The sequence below is a fragment of the Haliaeetus albicilla genome, chromosome 17 (genome assembly GCF_947461875.1).
Source record: "Haliaeetus albicilla chromosome 17, bHalAlb1.1, whole genome shotgun sequence".
NCBI lineage: Eukaryota > Metazoa > Chordata > Aves > Accipitriformes > Accipitridae > Haliaeetus > Haliaeetus albicilla.
Window position 1 is genome coordinate 4,231,634 of NC_091499.1, and position 19,688 is coordinate 4,251,321.

At 37.3% G+C, this 19,688-nt stretch overlaps 1 protein-coding gene across 1 annotated transcript in view; it reads right to left on the minus strand.

Moving 5' to 3' along the window:
* The window catches only part of LMBRD1 (LMBR1 domain containing 1), an 83,857-nt gene that overhangs the window by 58,226 nt on the left and 5,943 nt on the right, over positions 1–19,688 (minus strand). Inside the window, exons 3-5 of the mRNA XM_069804591.1 lie at positions 15,467–15,527; positions 4,503–4,600; positions 3,454–3,521 (exon numbers count right to left, since the gene is read on the minus strand). Of these exons, the coding sequence (XP_069660692.1) occupies positions 3,454–3,521; positions 4,503–4,600; positions 15,467–15,527 (227 nt within the window). The remainder of the gene's footprint in view (positions 1–3,453; positions 3,522–4,502; positions 4,601–15,466; positions 15,528–19,688) is intronic.

A 19,688-nucleotide genomic window follows, 5' to 3' on the forward strand; every position in this document is an offset into this window, starting at 1 on the left:
AAGCTAGAATAAATTTGAAAAAAATTGGCTATTTTGCTATGTTGACTAAATGGTCAACACAGCCTGAGGGCCATAGTGGCCATCAACAGAATGAGAAGTTTCCATGCTAAATAACTCCATTCACCTGTCATCACTGATCTAAGACAAGTCAGTCCATTGACAGCAAGTGAATGGAGCACAAGTGCCAGTGTAAGCTTTTACAGGTACAGCTGACAATTCAGTTAATGTAAGCAAACTGAGCAGCTGAACTGTGATGTCTTACACTTGGCGTTCTGGACACAAATGAAATTAGTAACTGCAGTAATTTTAAGAATAGAAGCAAACTGCTATGCTGTTTAAAACACATCCTAGGAATATTATGATTAAGCTCTAGATCATTATCTAGGCTGCAGAACAAGGAAAGTAAATGCAAGACAAGCAGTTTAAAACTATTAACTTTTGGCAGGGCTAATAACATACAGGTGTAGATGGGTCAAGTTTGATCCTTAAATGAAGGAGTGCCATTAACTGTCATCCTTGCGAAAATAATTTTTAACACACTAAATTTAAACTCGTTTCCTTAAAGTGAGTTCTGCTATAATATAATTTGCATAATTATTTACAGGCTAATTAGACATATATTCGTAGCTTTTTAAAAGCTAACAGTTCTAGAAAATTTAAGGTAACCAGTTCAATTCCGAACACTGACATTCCTTTTAGAACCAAACATTCATTAATCTCAAAAGCAAATGTTTTAGTCCAAACAAGACTGCTGTATAAGGGTGCCTTAACATAGGTTGTAGTATCTCAAGCCCCTTGGCTCCAGCACATGACATTTAGAGTAAATAAACTCTATTCAAGGAAAGTAGATAATTTCTAAGAAGGGAAAGGCATTACAAGTAACTATTAGTTCCAAGTATCCCAGTGTAAATTTGTCCTATACTTCACTTTTAATGATACTCTGCATCAAGTTACTTGTGTGCAGAGCATTTAAGTGCTATTACAGACACACACATTTTTGCCACAGCAAGAGGCTCTATAAGACAACTAGAGTAAGAGGTACAAATACTACTCCTAACAATTTAGGCAATGGAATCCTGCTCACTGAGCTGTGTTACCAACTTAGAAAAAAACCTCCAAGATCATCTGGCACAAAACAGATATTATGTTTCCCCAAATAGGCACACAGATCTCTAATGGAGCAAGGTAAACATCCAGGGAAGAATAAAATATTCTTAAAACTCAAGCTTAATACAGCTTTTACGGTTTCTTTCAGGACTGCTGACCAGGCGAGAGGTAGGGACTTCTTGTGTAGACCTATATTTAAAGGAACCAAGCTATTTATTGACCTTTTTTAATTATAGAGATTACTTGCTAAATCAATCAGAACAGAGGTTGTCTTGATACGAGACACTAATCATGTAAGCACAAGAAGATAGACTATTTGCTACGCACTTAAAAGGTAATATTCCAACCCTTCTTGCCCTTAACCTGTGTGCACAAGTCCATTAAGCCTAGCCTCCTAAAATTAAATCCAGTACATAGAATTCCAGTCTGTTTTAATGTTGGTCTGATCCTGACCACCAGTGAGAAAGTCTCCTGTTACTGCCAAGTATAGGCCGTACTGCAAGATTGGTCTTGACATTCAGTTGAGCCCTTCAGGTAGAAGCTCCAGCTCCAAAACTTATCTCTTTCCTATCACACTGGGACTTATGAGGCTGCTCTTTGCCCTTGCTGTGCAAACAGTTGACTAAGACAGGTAACTTCTCCGTAACAAGCACGCATATAAACACCGAAACACCTACTATTTTATTTATATATAGAGAGAGATATATATATATAAACTATACTAGAAACAAAGATCACATTTTTCTTCAGCAGTCACCTCATTGGCTTCCTAAACTGAGCTGTTCACTCTCAGTTTCCCTTAAAGGGGACAGGCAAGAACTGTATTCTTCTGCAGCAATGTCTTAAGTAGCAAAGGTACTTTTCCATTCTGACAGCATTAGGATGATGCTACTATTTAATCATTACCATCTTAAAAGAAAGCAAGCAACCTCATACACATAATAGCAGAAAAATCATTCAAATTAGAACCCAGAAATACTAAAATCCCTGTCGTTATCTAAAGGAGTCCTGCCTCCCTGCAGCAGATACTCCTGCTGGTTAGGTCAGTGGGTTTCAAGTCTGTACCTATGAAGAAGCACTGTTCAGTAACTTAGTCCCAGGTTTGCAAGTCAATCTCACTGTCATACGGCACAGTATCAGAGGGGATCACGGAAGCCGCTGTAATTTACAAGTTGTGAAGACTTTAAAGAACAAACTAAGAGCACAGAGGACAATTAGGAAGTCAAGAACCAAGTTCCATCTTACTGGAAAAGAAGAACAAACATGCTTACAGCTGCTGAGGATTCAGCTGACACCTACTAAAGACACTACAAAATTTTATAAACTGGATATATTATACCATACCTATATGTATGCTTATGATGTGAGCCGACAGTCAGAGAAACAGCTTTTGTCAGAAGCTTTAGTAATATTTCTAGATCATGATTAAGATGACTCCTTTAGTCTCTCATAATAGCAAGTATGTTACTTTTAATTGAAAGGACAGACTTCTTAGAAACATACCTTAAGTGTTTATCAAAACTAAAACAATATTCCAATAAGGTGGTATACAATTAGAAGCATTATCTTCACTCTACTTTCTACTTCACACTTCAGTACTTCGATATGAATCATTTTAGCATACATTTTGTAAATTTTACCAACTTCATTGCTGCAGTCAAAATGCTAAAAAGCTTATGACACAGCATATATTAAAAACATTCACTATTGGTGTGCATGTCATGCTTAACGGTGATCTTGAATGGAATCTGTAATACTGCTTGGAGTTTCAGAATAACTGCATTTGCTGCAAACAAGCTACCCACATCAGTAACATCTGCCTTTCAAACAAATGCCAGCAAAACCTTTACCATACAAGGCAAAACTATGTCAAGTATTACCCCACATTATACTTATGTCCTTCACAGAACACATCCATTTAGGAAAGTAATAAGCATGTAACACCTACTCATATTCCTAAAAGCTGTTTTGGAATGTCCATGAAAGCATTTGACAGAGGCAGGAAACAGAAGGAGCACAAACACTTTACTCTGTTGTACACAGAGATAGCAATACAGCTGTAAATATCATAGCCATCATGTCCTCAATGGACATTCACACTGCACAAACAAGCAGAACTTGGAAGCTCAAGTACCTCCACAATTAAGAACAGTTTCAGCTTCCAGTTAAACTCTTACTTTTCAGGTACCTAATTCTCAGGATATTTAAGTGCTATTCGAGATTAAGCTAAATATTCATTATACAGATTGAGTGCACTGTAATCTACCATTTTAATCTTGCACCAAACAAAATTCTCTTCGGGGTTCTATTTAGTATATCCCATTAATGTTCAATACAAATACTTACCCAATTAAGAGAAGAACTGCACAAATTGTGATGAATCCCAAAGTATATTTGAGTGCAGTTTTAACCTGCTGTATATTAAAGAGAAAGTTAACAAATTAACATAAAATAAATCCAAAGGGATTTGTGCAACAAGTTATGGCAAAGCATACTTCGGATAACAAAGGGACCTCCACAGAAAAACATGAGTAGCTTTAGTTACAAGTCAGAAGTATACACTGTTGAAGAGTTTCATAGCTTGAGAACTATGAACAATGACATGGAATTATGTTTCCATCATAAACTATGCACTTGAGTAGCTGTGGCCAGAAGCCAGGGTACATTCATTCAGTGCAAATACACTCAAAGAAAATTCTTATTACCAATGCTTTATATTATGGCTATGATTAGAAGTCTTTTTTCTCATGTTATGGTTACAATTGAACAGAGGGGAAAACGATCATCATCAATGACTAAAAGATTCTTTAAGAACAGCATTTTCATTTGAAAAGTTAGTAGCTTCCTGGCATGCATTTATTATATTTCCTGGAATGTCATGCATGTCAAACAATCTTCAGTGCATTACAGAAATAACCCAATGCTAGCTTCAGGTAAGTTACTAGTGTCTACTTCAAGAAAAATGCAAATGCTACAAGAAGGATGGTACTCCAATGTAGTGTCTATCTCAGAATCAGTATAATCTTCTTCTCTACTTTCAACCAGTTCATACATGTTTTCTATTCTAAGAAAATCTCATGTAAGAAGTTTTAACTTCCTGTATATGAAATCAGGCTCAAAGGAATTTGTAGGAAGCTTAAAGAATTCATGGCAATACAGATGTTAATTACTTATCTCACTAAAGTTTCATTTCATGTGAGAACACAGTGCTTAGAGTAGACTACGTCAGACAGTGTTATTAAGAGCTGCCTCAGTATTTTAAAGGAACTGTAGTAACAGACTTAGAAATGCTATTAACATTGTAATATTCAAGTTAGACAATCATTCTTGCTTTCATTTTTGCCTGTATTCACTTGTCTTTTCACTGCTCGGTGCATTTGCTAGAGTGAACTTACTGAGCATGTGTTTCCATCATCTTCTTCCTTCTCCTCATAATAGAAATAGACAAAGGGAATCCACAGAAAGACGCAGAACAGTATGATGGAGTACAAAGCTAGGAGAAAGAATTTAAGTGAAGAGGCAAAGTTACATTGGCACTTCATTCACTGCATAGTAATCCAAAGGAAAGAATCAAACATTAGTTTACTCTCATTTTACCTCTTACTAATTTCAAGCATTGAAAAGCTGATAAAATTTACTAGCCAGCATATGAACTATTACTATTTTATGAACTCCAAAAGATTTACAGAATTAACGCTTTCAGACTAAGGATTTCAGATCCACCTTCAATTCAGCCAGGATACAAAGACTAAAAGTAATCATCTGCATGCAGGCGATATACAGGAGTAGCACATGAGGGAAGAGGTAGCATGGAGGATAGTGAATAAAAGCAAGCTATGCCACCTAATAACAGAAGCTGTTCATAGAAAACATATACAAAAAATAAGAAAATTAAAGCTATTTTGATTACTGGACTCCATTCTCAGGGGATGTTCTACTATTAAAGTACATTATAGAGGGAAGGCATGGTTCTGTTACTGATGACATCAAATCAAAAAATAGAACAAGCCGGAGCAATATAGTATCCTTGCTTAACATGCCTTTTTTAAAGGAAAGACTAATTGGAGATTGCAACAGACATTATCTGAGTAGCCACTAAATCAAAACAGTCACACTGTCATATTACTTTGATGCACAGGTGATCTTAAGAGACTTTAAATCAGCTAGTTGAACCTAAGTGAAGGGTTAAATGAACACATAAGTCTTCACAAATACTAACTGGCAAGTTTGAAGACACTAAGAAAGCTAGTCAAAATCAATTGGACTAATTAGCCAGTGATATGAAGGGAGAAGACCAATTTCAGACCAAGAATTTAAAGTTTAAATCTTCAGCTCTCTATTATAAGAAGTTACATACTTTTTCAGACATCACTATTTAGCAAAATCTTTCAATATTTCAAAATATCTTATACTATGAACATTTCAGAAGTCTATTAGGAAACTAAAAACTATCATGCAGTATGTTACAGTATTTGCACTCCACAGGAAAGGTAGCCTAGAATAGTTAACAAAGCCCTCAATGTTACAAATACCACACAACCAAGACTGCTTGTGCAAGCACAAAATCACACCTTTGAGTGGTTAAGTAAAGATATCCAGGACCACACAAATCATGTGATCTTTGGCTATTTTTAATCTTTGCCTCATTTTGCATAACTAATTAGTGCTTTCCCACCACTAATCAATATAATCATCCCTAACTTAAGCTTGTGGGCTCCTATCTTGGCTAGTGCACTCCTTAGAATATCCATGTGCTTCAAAGAAATCTACCTCAGTACTGTTACTGAAGGTGGTGCAGAAGCCAAATAAAGTATCAACACCTATAACCTAAGCATGAATGAGAAGTGATTTCTAAACAGAATTCATTCTTCAGAAAAATATTTCAAGATGTTAGAGGTATCTACTGTTTAGAGTGCTGAGTTAATATGGTAGTGCAACAAACAGAAGTTGTTCTTGGTTAGTTCATAAGCTTTCTCACATTTGCCAAGAGCATAAAATTCAGGGCTCTAAGACACCTTAAAACTTCAAACTCTGAAATGTAGCATTCTTCAACCTTCTACCACAGTGGTACTCAAACTGCTTCAATATTGTGAATGCTTTCAAAAGTCAAGCCTCTAATGTAAAAATCTAGGTTTTTAGATTAGTCCAAAATCTGCACTGCACTGTGCCAGTAAATTAGGCAAGTTATATGCATCATTAAACAAAGATCAGAATAATCAGCCCATAGAGGTCACTGCAAGCACAGAAAACATCCTCACTTCCAAGTTTTGCTGTATTAACTTCAGCATACCTTACTTATGAGGTACACTCATTTAGATAAGGGACTGATCCATGTTTCTACTAAGGGGATAAAGGAAGGGATACTCAAATTCAAGAGAACAGCTATGAACTGTGTGAAATAAGGCTACCACTTACCACTACACCAGTCAAATATTGGTACTACCTAAATGCTGTCGCTGCAGTGAAAACAGCTCAGGCTTCTGAAACTAAACCTGGGGGTTTTTGTATTTAAGCCATTGGTGTTCAATTACTGAATACATAGCTAATCTGTATCTTAAATTTGTTTTACATAGTTTCTAAAAAGGAAAGGATTTATGGTTTTCTAATATGACAGTAAAACATACTGTCTCCTGACACTTTCCTGTAATTCTTCATACTAACATCCAGTTTTCTAAGTTTTACTGATCTGTGACAGTATATTAGCAGAGGACTACTCTCAATGGCTATTGACAATCAGCTACACTTACTAACTGAACCTTTTTGCTAAATTGTGTTATTTAACTGGATTGAGGCTGTTGAATAGATGTATAGTTTGTCCAGCCTTCACCAGGTTTTGAAAAAGCCAATCAGAGCACAAGCATCTGAACAGCATATAATAAGTAAGCAGAGTTTCAACTCTGTCCAAGAAACACTACCAAAACTATTATTTTCACATACTGCTATTAACATCACTGCATTCAGTTTTTAAAGGACTGTCACAAGTGTTTGGCAACTAATTTGTCAAAAAGTTTTGGAAACCTATCTTATTAAGTCATCTGTTCAAAGCTTCCAGGCTAAGTAATGCCTCTCAACTCAAGTGGTGAATTAGCAAGCTTACACCACTTCAGTAAAGCTGAAGTCAGAGGCAATTCTATAAAACAAAACCCTTTCAGAAGTTCTAACAGTTCAATACCATGACCATGTAAATACCTAGAGGAGTTTGTGTGCCAAGTAAGTGGCTGAATTTAAGTATTTTTACTGTGGAAGTCAGATCTGATATGTAAAGGCAATCAGAAAGATGACTATACTAGTTGCCCAAACCCATCATTTCAATAATACATTGCAATACGCAAAGAATTTGTGTAAAACCAGATCAAAGACACATCAGAAAAAGGTATTTTCATTCAGGAAGAATTAAATTCTATTGAACTAAGCATTGTTACCAACAATTCTATTCCAATTTCTTTAAACTCATTCCCTTTTCCACATCCCAGGGCCTGCAGGATAACTATGTTTAGGATATTGTTTGCATTCTGGAGTACTTAAATCAAGTTTAGATGCAAGTCTAAGCAGCTCTAAGTAGAATATTGCATGAAGTCCTTGACATCCTCCCTAGGTTTCATAACTTTGAATTTATCAACTCTAAGGTTCTCTTCACTGTCAGGGTAAACAAAGCAAATGACTATCCACATTGGCCTTACCAAAAGGTTAAATAACTGTACTTTCCATGAAGTCATAGGTAAGCCAAAACCCAAGTTCTTGCCAGTGGTCTCCAATCCTCAAGTTCTTGCCAGGCATTTATCAAATTAAGAAAAAAGTCTATACTGGTTTAACAATGTCATGTCAGCAGGAAAACAACAGGGAATTGTTTAGCCTAGATTTTTTACAACCCAATATAGTAGAGTGTTGAATCCTCTGGAAAATGGAGTAAAGCAGGGCACAAAGGAGGATTGAACCTTTTAAAGATCCCACTAAGCCCTCTTATGTCAAGCCAACTCCTTAGTAACTTGAAACTAAATATTACCCACTTCCTTTTGTATACTCTACCCTTAACTATCAAACCAAAATGTTTCAACTCACTAAAAGCTTACTTGGTAGCAACTGAGTTTTTTCAGGAGTTATCCAAGTAGCCAAAATCAACTCTGAAGGAAAGTAAAGTCAGTCAGGTGTTAGAAAATGCCACTCAGCTTCTTGAAGAGAGCAAGAGGTAGCTTCTGGTCTTTATTTTGAAAAGCCAAGACACATCTGACCAAAAGCATATTTATTCTCACATTAGCAATATAAGGTAAAAGAGTTAGTTTCAGATAATACTGCTAAACTAATTAAAATTTACCTAAGAGCTGATTAACAAGCTACAGGAAATACCTACCTAGCCAGTCCCACACTAGCTATAGAAGTGTGTCAAAGAGATTGATTCCCATATTTTAGTCTCATTTCAGATCATATAAAATTAATGCTTTTCATAGAACTCCATGAGCTCAAGCCCTACACCTTCTTAAAAAAAAGACTGTACTGGCTATTAAACTAGTGGAAGAATCCCATAAGGTATAGTTCTGCAAGCCTTTCCTAATAAAACATGCTCCCATTCAATACAAGTTTGGAAAAAAAACATAACAATCTTGTAGAAATCAGTGCAGAACGCAAAAGAGGAGTCAGACCAATGGTTCATCAAGCCCAGTACTGTTCTCTCTATGGTGGGAAAAGGAAGAGATACTCAGAGAAAGCATGCAAGCCTGGTCACTTTCTGCAGTTTCAGCCTTTAGGACTTCCCCAGACAGCCATAACTGGAGCATGCTGGCCTATTCCCTTCTCCTACTCAAAATGAGTCCATTTCAAGCAGGCAAATGACATCAAAAAGCTAGCAGCAAGGCTGATGCTGTTGCACTGATAGGCAACTACAGTATACTTAGAGCAGTACTAAGTTTAACTGGATATTGAAGATGCTCATCAGATCTTGCTCTGTCAGTTATTTCTGTGGAAAAGCTTTCAATTTTCACCCTCATCTAAGAAATGTGATTAGGTCAGACTCTTCTTGACTACATTTGGCTTGGTCTTTAGCTAAAGAAAATCCATCAAGTTGAAACTCAGCATGTGAAGTATAGCACAGGAGTTGCTTCTAGCTTCAAGTCTCCTGTACCCCATGATCCTTTCTTGACTCTTAAGGCATGGGCAAAAGCCACACTACAGAACTAGATAGTGTTTCCAAGTTAAAGATTAAATACATGGTTTTTACCTGCAAGTTCAAGACTGCGTAAGTGTACGTAGAATAGTCACATGTGACTATTTACTTCTAACCATAAGCACCTGAGCAGCAGACCATAAAAGTACATCAGCATTCCACACCAATAACAAAAGAAAAACCAGAATCTTATTTACTTGACCACAGCAGTTAGATGTCAAAATGCCTTCCTCAGTGAGCATTAAGAGGCAAGTCATATCTGATCCAAGGAGGGGTCCCACTTCCCCTTCTCCACCATCCACCTGTCATATTAAAAACTCTTCTTTGCACCAGCTCCCAAGTTTGCTAGACCTTGTGCTGGGTCACCTTAACTCACCACACTGGCGAAGAGCCACAGATCTAGCAATCTTGCAGCATGGGCGGCCAACAGCACCTCAGGCTGCATTAGGAAGAGTGTCACCACCAGATGAAGGAAAGTAATTATTCCCCTTGACTCAATGTGGTCTCACCAGCACATCAGAACTGGAGTGCCATGTCCAGTTCTGGGCTCCCCAGTACAAGAGACACACATACTGGAGAGCCCAGAAAAGAAACAATGATTAAGGGCTTGAGCATCTGAGAGAGCTAGGACTGTTCACAACCTGGAGAAAAGGCGGCTTTGGGAGGGATCTTACCCTTGTGTATAAATACTTTTGTGGAACTGAAGACTCCAGCAGACTTCTTGGTGTCCAGGGAAAGGATAAAAAGGGAATAAGCAGAAGTGAAATATTTCCATTCAAACAAAAACTTTTATTCTACCTGCAGTCAGAAACTAGAACAGGCTACTCAGACACATAGAATCTACATTCGTGGAGATATTCAGAATCCAGCTGGAGAGTGGCATAAGTGAGCTGCAGTGAATAGGGAGTTTATTGAACTAGATTATCTCCAGAGGTCCCTTTCCAACCTCAGCACTTCAAGTCAAAGTGAATTTCTACCAATGTTGAAATTTGGGTTAGCACACCACAAGTATCCACCAAATGCCAAGAATGGCTCAGGCACAGGGGGCAAAAAGCACACTAGCATGCTGCTGGAAACAGGACCCCTTCTAGCACAAATAGTGCACTTCCATTTCAAGACAGCATCTAGCTTTAATACATAAGTGATACCTCTCACTATTTAGGCTATTGACTATAAAAATTGAGCCAAGTTAACTACAGGTGCAGCTAAAGCTTTGTTTCTACCAACTCAGTTGTAGAAGTCAGCAGACCTGTAGAGCTATAACAGTTCTCCTTGGGGGTTCTTCACTGAAGACCTTGGGAAATCCCCAAGTACAGACCAATACCTTCAGGCAGTTTGCAAGCCTGCCAGGTAGTCACCTACACCTAAAATGAGGAACAATCAACTTCAGCTGCAGTTTTCTGTCCCACAACCATTATTTGAAGCCATTAAATAGTCACAATTCCTTCAAATTTATGCTTTACTAAAAGAACTGACCTTCTCAGCCAATGCTGACTTGTAACAGATGTTTTGTATGAAAAACCTTAAGCTCTAATAGCTCTGTATCAACTCTGAGACAGGATCTGCGCACACAACAAGATTCAGCATGAGACTCATTCTAGAATATTCCACCCATCACAAATGCTCTGCTGGCAGTTAAGTCCTTAAGTTCACCCTAAATGTGCTCTCTAGAAGTTACAGGCTTCCAATGAATTTCAAGAGAAAATTCAATATTACTACTTGAGGGTAACTTTATTTACATGTAGTAGCATAAACTCCAACTTACACTTACTGCTGCAACAGGTCTGCTATTTGCTCTATTGAAAAACCTTGTTACCATAGTAATTTTATAGGTCTGTAATACGAGGTGGGGCAGGGGGGGCCATACGGACACGACCCAAACAAACTTAAAAGCAGCTTTGCATTTGCTTTTTCCAAGTAAAATGATTCCAAGACAGACCTTTTTGTTCGTCCATCAGGTGAAGTCTTAAAACTGCCTGGTAGAATTTTTTTAGTTAGAATTGAAAATTAAATTTATAGCTCACATAGTTAACGTAGTAAAACACTGTTCTTCCTATTATACTACAAAGGAAACTTTAAAAGATTTGACAAAGTTCCTATCAACAAGACAGGAAACTGATCATCTGGTTTTTGAATTTTATTTTTCAGAACTTAGGAAAAAGGAAGAGCAGCACCTTTCATCAGCTCACGCAAGTTAGTTACCCAAAGACAAGCATCTAATTGCCTGTTCTGCCCATTAAAAAGGCTGTTTATTCCCTGGAAAGCTAACCTTCAAACTCAAAGGTCTTGAAGCAGTAAACAGCCAGTCAACCAGGTGACAAAGATATTCCCTTCCCCCTAACTCCCTTGTGACATGACAGACTGTCTCAGCTTTCATTATTGCAATTCTATAGACTTTAGTTTTAAATCAGGGACTGCTCTTTTCTCTGGTTCAAAAGTACAACTTTTGTTTCAAAACATTTTTCTCAGTTGATTCAGAAGCTTGAAGCACTACCACTGGAAAGTGCTTCACTGTATAGCCAGTACAACAATGGTTCCTGCCACAGAGTCTAAGCAATCTTCAGCAAGAATTCCTTGGTAAGGTTTGTTTTAAAGATGTTTCTCAGAACAATTCTTATCTCAAGTCAAAATGACTCATTTTCTGCTGGTTTGCACCGTACCAATACAAAGGCACCTTAACTATGAGAAAGTTCTACCTGGTAGCAGTCCTCAAGTAAATTATAGCAATGGTCCCTCCAGTATGTTTTGACTTGTTTTTTTTTTCTCCTAGTAGTACGCAAGGGCAACTAGGAACAACACTAGGAACAATAAAGAACAGCAAAATGCAGTAGGTAGAAGGAACCAAAATATCTTCAAGAACTGGGAAGATTTCAAGCAGAGCATCCAAGATCAATACAGTCCCTCAAATCCCCTTGAGAGACTACAGGAGGCTCAAGAATCTTATATGATCATTAGTCTCTTCCATCACACAAAACTTCTGCTCTTCCAGATGCTATCATACACTGGTGCCTTGCATAACATCAAGGCTACTAAGCTGTTTAAAACAATGCTTTGTTATATACTCCCTCAATTCTCCTGCTGAGGAGACACAAGCTACTTCAGAAAACTTTAGATGAGTGTTTCTTCCCAAATACATTATTCTCACATCTAAAAATTTCTTAAAACAATTTTTTATCAAGACTGCAAAACCAGACATCTTGTTTTCCCCAGTGAAAGGTAAGGTATATAGAACAGTAGTGAATTTCAAGTCATCAGAAGACACTTGTTTGAAGCAGGACAGTTAAAGCAATTCACCACAGTAACTGTCAATACTATAACAGACTTTCAATTTATGTTCTGGTACACCACAGCTCAAAAAACACCAAAACAGTCACACTTAGTAGGAGAGTGTTTCTATAGAGGTAACTCCACAGTATTTGTCAAGTACAGCTATGCACGTCTTCCACAGTATTTAGCATGTCTTATAAGGGCAGACACTGAAAACATGTAGCCACATTTGACTTGCACCTGATTTCTAGAAACCCGAGTCTTTCTGTCAATGACTCAGTATCAAACACTTAATAAGCAGACAAAACTCCACGCAAAAATCATCCAAGTTACACCAATTGGATAAATTCTTACTCAAGAACTTTTATAACCTAGGAACCACCATACAATAACTATTGCTGACTTAAGAAAATACTTCTATTTAAGAAAAAAGAAATGGGAAATCAGGAGTTTAGCACAGACTTTAAAGCACACCCTAAGAGATCCCCATAGAATTTAGCAGACAGTCCTTGCCACACTATACTTGGGAGACACTTAACATATGCAGGTCAAGAGACCTCAGTATACCTCAGAGAAAGACTGGGATCTACTGATGGCATCCTTGCACCATTCGCAAAACTTTACCACAGGACACTGAACATCAAGCTGACTCCAACAGGTAGGATTTACTTACTAGGGAAAGAGCTACAGAACACAGTTCCAGGCTACTGTCAATTGTTTCAGCCTGATTCTCTGTGGTACAGAGGAAACTGCCTTTGGACAGTTTCCAACTATAACCCTTTCTGAAAAGGGCTTTCCTTCCAAACACAAGCTGACATGCTGTTTTAGAGCATCTGCCAACTGCTGATCATTCTTCAATCACTCAAGTACTGGCAGACACATTCTACTACAGTTGGTTTTATGAGAATTAACACACTAAGCCACTATGGCTTCAAAGCAATCAGTAGACTGGTTTCCCAAGTAAAGCTTTTAGGCTATTGAAGTCCCACTTCAAAATACAATTATTTCAAGCTTCATTCTGAAAGTTACCTCATTTATCATTCTACCAGTACAAAGCCATCCTACTTTTTTATCAGTCTAGCCAAGAAACCAGCTGGGTATGAGACACAGAACATTGCTCATGGGGACTAATGACTTTGTAAGGAAAAAAAAAAGCTTTTCTACATTTAGTGACAGCTTTCTCAGTAAATTGCAATACAGGTAGTAAAATAATCCTTAATATTCTGAAACACCAGTTAAACCACATCTTTGAAATTCTTGCTACAATTAGAAGTGACTTGGATTGAAGGACAGTGACTTAAGTGCACCAATTATTCATACTATAAGTTGCCAATAGAGCTACAGCAGACAAGTAAGATTATATAGTTATCACTGCATTTTTCAGAAGAGATAAGAAAGTACTGGTATTCATGTCCTTAAGTACAAAAGGAGATTTCAGTTCTGCTCATGCAGAGAGAGGCATTAAGTTGTGGGTTTTATATAGGAATGATAGAGACTTCTAAAAAATAAGTTACCTATTATTGTTCAGTTCAATGTAGCTCTAGTTATAAAAATTTGCATTTATTCCTCAAATTAAGATCACGTAAGAAAAATACTTCTAAAACCATCTTTAAATCTCTACCACCATCTGGAGGATATGCTATGAAATAAAACATTAGTCCTACAGTATTTCATGTAGACCTGTCCAGATAGGCTAAAAACAAAAGCAGTTTTTCAGGTTTAGGCTCAAATCTATTCCAAAAATTAGTTCAGGATTTACCAGGGGACATCTTGCTTTAAAAATTAGACTCAGTTAGCCCAAAACTTTTTATGGAAATACATCCAGTCTCACAAATCTATGAAGTGGTCCTCAGAAGAGTCTGAAGACCATTCCACATTAAGAGTTGTGAAATGCTTGGGCTGTTAAACAAGACCTTAGTTAGCAACCGAACAAGAATAGAAAGCAAATACAAAGCAATTCCACTATTCTATAGTGAAGAATCTCTGTGGAAGATGGAACTTTCCAGACAATAGGTTTTTTTTAAAACAGAAGTTTCTTACTACTTTTGGCTTTAGGCTTCACTTAGCATGAAACTGCACATTCTAGTTTCTGTCACTATCACTGGCAGGCAATAAGCGTTCTGTAACTTAAAAAAAAAAAGAGTCTATTATTTAGAACCAATTATTTCCTGATCTAAAAAAACATGTTCAAAAGAACCAATCCATAGTCTTCCAAGAGAAAAAACCTTCAAGTCTTAGGACATATGACCAAAAGCAGGCAACTACCTCTGAGTTCGTATCACTGACTGTGGCAGGCATTTCACTCAAACTGTGATAAGCATCACTCTTCTATAGCTACCTCTCGCACACATGCATTAGCCATAGAACTTTCCATAAGGACAACTAAAACGGATCTAAAACTACACATAGGTTTAGGTTTGATGAACAGTTATTTATTAGATTTGATTTCAATTAATTTTTTGCTTCAGTTTTGTTTAGGCATGCCACTCTTGAATCAACTCCTTTATGCTCCTTTACAGTAGCTCTTACTTTGAATATGATAGTTGCTGAATCTGAACACTTAAAACAAGTGTTACACTCCCAGTTGCATACACTTTATACACAGTAGGCAAGTTTCACACTGTTGCATGTGTTAAGTGCCATAAAAATTACAGCAAAACCAGGTGTTTCCATTAATGGATCTCTAAATAAACACACAGGGAACAGGTTAACAGTAGATTATATGGCAGAAGCCATTAGCCTTTTCATGGATTGGCCTTCAGTGTATTTGCATTTTTAGGGGGTTCTTGAACATAAAAAAACTCACTGAAGGGCACTAAATGTAAGACTAACGTTCAAACAAAAATGGACAATCCAGTATGACTCTTAAAAACTTCATGCCTTCACTTAAAGGTCCTATTAATTGAAAAAAATTTAGAAGTTAAAAATACTTACTGTAGTATCCATAAAGTACAGTATCTTCAATTTGTCTTGAAACATTAGCATCAGCCCAGTCCTAGTAATAAAAAATATAAGCATTTAACATCAAATGAAACAAAAGAACACTTCATTCAATAGCATTCTTATAGAACTGAAAAAACTGCTCTCATCAAGTGCCTAAAGAAAAGCATTAAGCACCCAGTTTGCCCCTGAAGCGTTGGAATTTAAGTTAGAGCTAATTCACCTAACAAAGACAATTAAGAAATGTGCTGCATTTCAGGGGACAGACACTACAGTAGTATCCCTGCTGCTTATACTCACTTTGGCTGTTAGCCTCAAAGTTCTTTTTTCAGATTAAGAATCTTTAGTTATCATACATTATATTGTCAGTGCACAACTGAACCAAAATTATTAGTGACTATCATTTTTAGCAGCTAACAACTTAATTTTGTTCTGTACTTAGTATTTAAGTGGCACTCCAAATACCTATTTTTATGAAAATGTTGTTTGTTTGACTACACAGACAACTAAGCTGTACAAGTTGCCCAGCCCTGTAGTTGGATGCATTGGATTTAATTTTATAATCAACACATTTAAATCTGCTTCGCAACTCCTCAGAAAATATGCATGTGCAAAGCATTAATGGAGGGACCCAATCAAGTCAACTGAAGTCAATATCTCTCAATCAAAAAAGCTCTAGTTTTTTTTATCAGCAAGGTTGACACTGGGAATTACTAAAGAGCAGCCCCAAAATCCCAGTTGAGGCCGATATCCACATTACTGAATTTCAGTCACAGAAATGGCACCACAAACTAGAGTTTGGGAACACCTTCTAGAAAGAAAAGTCAGATAATCAAGATAAAAATGTTTCTAGATGTAACTCAATAGAAAGGGCAGAGTCAAATTTCATAAGCAGAGTTTGCTTTGTCAGGACTTTGAATTAGGAAGAAAAATTAATTCTGTACAGATGGCCCTTTCTAAAGTATCAAACATCTATTTTTCAAGCATCTAGATCTAGCTATGACTAGTACATAAACACCCATATTCTTCGAGAATCTCTACAGCACTTCACTTCCTACAGTTACTACTATATTTGGCAACACTACAAGAGAATCACTAATTAAAAAACACAAATACATAGAGAGATATAAAAAGTACTACTTACAAAAAAATTACTAGCTGCAGAGTGCTAGCAAAGGTGCAAATGACTGGGCATACAGGAATAAGCACAGGACAGTTTCACAAAGGAAAGATTTTATAGACCAGAAAGAACATAAAAGAGTAGTTTTGCCAACTCTCAAGTGTGTTGTGCCAATTCCCACAGTATCTTGGTAACAGATCTCTTAATATCATCATAGAATGGTTTGGGTTGGAAGGGACCTTCAAAGATCATCTAGTTCCAACCCTCCTGCCATGGACAGGGACATCTTTCATTAGACCAGGTTGCTCAAAGCCCCATCCAACCTGGCCTTGAACACCTCCAGGGATGGGGCATCCACAACACCTCTGCGCAACCTGTTCTAGTGCCTCACCACCCTCACCATAAGGAAATTTCTTCTTTATGTCCAACCTAAATCTACCCTCTTCCAGTTTAAAACTGTTGCCCCTTGTCCTGTCGTCACAGGCCCTGACCAAAAGTGTTTCTCCATCTCTATTATAAGCCCTCTTTGTACATTGACAGGCTGCTATAAGGTCTCCCTGGAGCCTTCTCTGCTCCAGGCTGAAGAACCCCAACTCTCTCTGCCTTTCTGCACAGGAGAGGTGCTCCAGCCCTCTGACCATTCTTGTAGCCCTGTTCTAACAGCTCTATGTCTTCCTTGCACTGTGGGCCACAGAGCTGGACACAGTACACAGTGCACACCATGCACACAGCTTTTCTATCACAGAATAGCTATGACTAAAATTTATATACACAGATGCAACAGTACGTAAGAGTGGCAAATAGCTTTTTATTATGCTCAGTTGCAGCTTACACACTTTTATTAGTTATCCACCCAGTTTAAGCCATCACCTCCTTTTTCAGAAGTATGATCCTTTACTTTTTAGTTTGACCACAACTTGAATTACAAGAATATTCAAATTAGCTTCAGAAAACAGTACCCTAAATCAGGTATTAGAAAAAAGTTATAGGATTACTTGATACTATGCAGAGTAGCAGAGCTTAGACACTAACTGTATGCCAGTCTTGAGTTTCTGGCCTAAGCACTGAAGCTCTTTACATAACACCAAAGGGCAGACTGGTTTCCTGAGGTTCCTATCCAAAAAGCCACATGCTGACCAAGATGCCATAATTCTTAATCGAAATTTGTAGAGTAATATATCTCAAATCTTACCACAGAACTGTGGGACACCCATCCATACATGTTAGGATTTAGATCATACAACTCCCCAAATGTAACAGCATTGATATCCCTTATTTGAACAAGAGCAAAAGTTGATCTTTTTCAGAACTGCATTACATAGTCTGGGGAACCATTCAGAGGCTGGAAGTGAAAATACAGCTCTAGCTACATTGGTAACTGCACCCAGCCGGAAGGCTTAAGTCCAGTTCTTGCCCCCATCCCTTTTTTCTTCTCCTCAGGAAGAACTATTGGTTTAAGAAAGCTAAACATTTTGTAACATCATCTTTGCCAGCCAAACTCAGGGACTGAATCCAGAGGTACAAGCCTGCCTGTACAGCTTAAACATATTCCAGAATCATTCAAGTCTTGTGGGATCTAATTTACATGTAGTCAAGATCAAGAAAGTTTTCCGGAAGCAAAATTCTTCAAAAGCTAGCGATTTTGGAGACACAGCAACATAACTGAATTGGTGAGAAAAGAAAAGATCCAGTACTGTCAAAGCTCCTTTTAATTTCTATGTGTAGGCTCTTTTCAAACTAGTAAGCTCAAGCCCTTTCAGTTGTTGTGAAGATGCATGCACTAATACAAAGCATGGGAAAACTGCAAGTGAGCATACTCCTTAAAGACTGCACATGATAAGACTTAAAGAACTTCAACACTTGCTTTACCAGTTCTCTCAGAACTGCCTAAACTGTCATGGAATATGGGCTTGATGACATAAAATAAACTCTTCATTTTTCTATTATCTCAGAAAAATGAGCACCACCTTCCTTCCTGTTAATATATTAAGACTTCCAGTAGTCCACTTTTTAAAGTTCACTGTCCGAAATAAATTAGATTATCATCCAACTGGAATTTGAGTAGAAAAGTATACAAGCATTTTGTCATCTAATCAGCAAAAAGAAAGGACGAAAAATATTTTAGCAAAAGGGACAGAAGAAACACCTTAAGTTAAGTATCTGTCAGGTACACAGTAAGCCTAATCTTTGAAGACTGTCAGGCTCAAGCCCAACAGCATTTCAACTGAAAAATTTCTAGGCATTTGAATGAAAATACACCACAAAAGAATTAGATTATAATAAGAATACATACACAGAATATTAAAGGGTTTAAATTGCCTAGTGTTAAAAATTAAGGATATGCATTGCTTTAATTATGCCTAAGGGAAAAGCAAGACTGAACTGAACAGGTGGCACTATTTACTTCCAAGTAAGTATTTGAAAAAGGTCTCTCCTATGAGCAACAGAGACATTCAAAGCCCACACCAACCAAAAATGAGCAAGAAAAGCAACAGTATGACTTGAAGTTTAAGTGACACAGCACTTCACAGGAAGAGCTAGTAATTGAAATACAACAGGGCTGAACTGCCAAAAACCTGCTTCTCCTACAACTCCAGAAAAGCATTAATAACATATGATTTATAACAGGATACAGATGTAGAACTTAAAAACACTGTAATTGCTTTTCATTTTTTTGCTCAAATTAAGTTGTGCACAGGACCAGAGTAATATACTAGGAAACTTACATTACAGCATATTAAAATATTGAGATATCATCTTACATGAAAAGATGTAAAGACAAAGATGTGTGCATTTCAACATTGCGTACATGTGCCTGAACTTACAAACTTCACAGTACTCTGCACACGAAGAATCTGTAATGCAAGCCAATTTAATAGTATGCCATATCTATTATGCCAGCTTTCTGTCAGCTGCGGAAGCCCCACATTCACACAACCGAAGGAGGTAAAAATCCCTATTCTTACTGGCAAATTATCCATATGCATGTGTCATCAGCAACTCAAAAGCAATAACCAGTTCATCTGACCCGTTTCAAATGCTAGTGACAGCAGCACTGTCTTGTCAAAAGTGAGAAGCACTGCTACCTCAACAGCA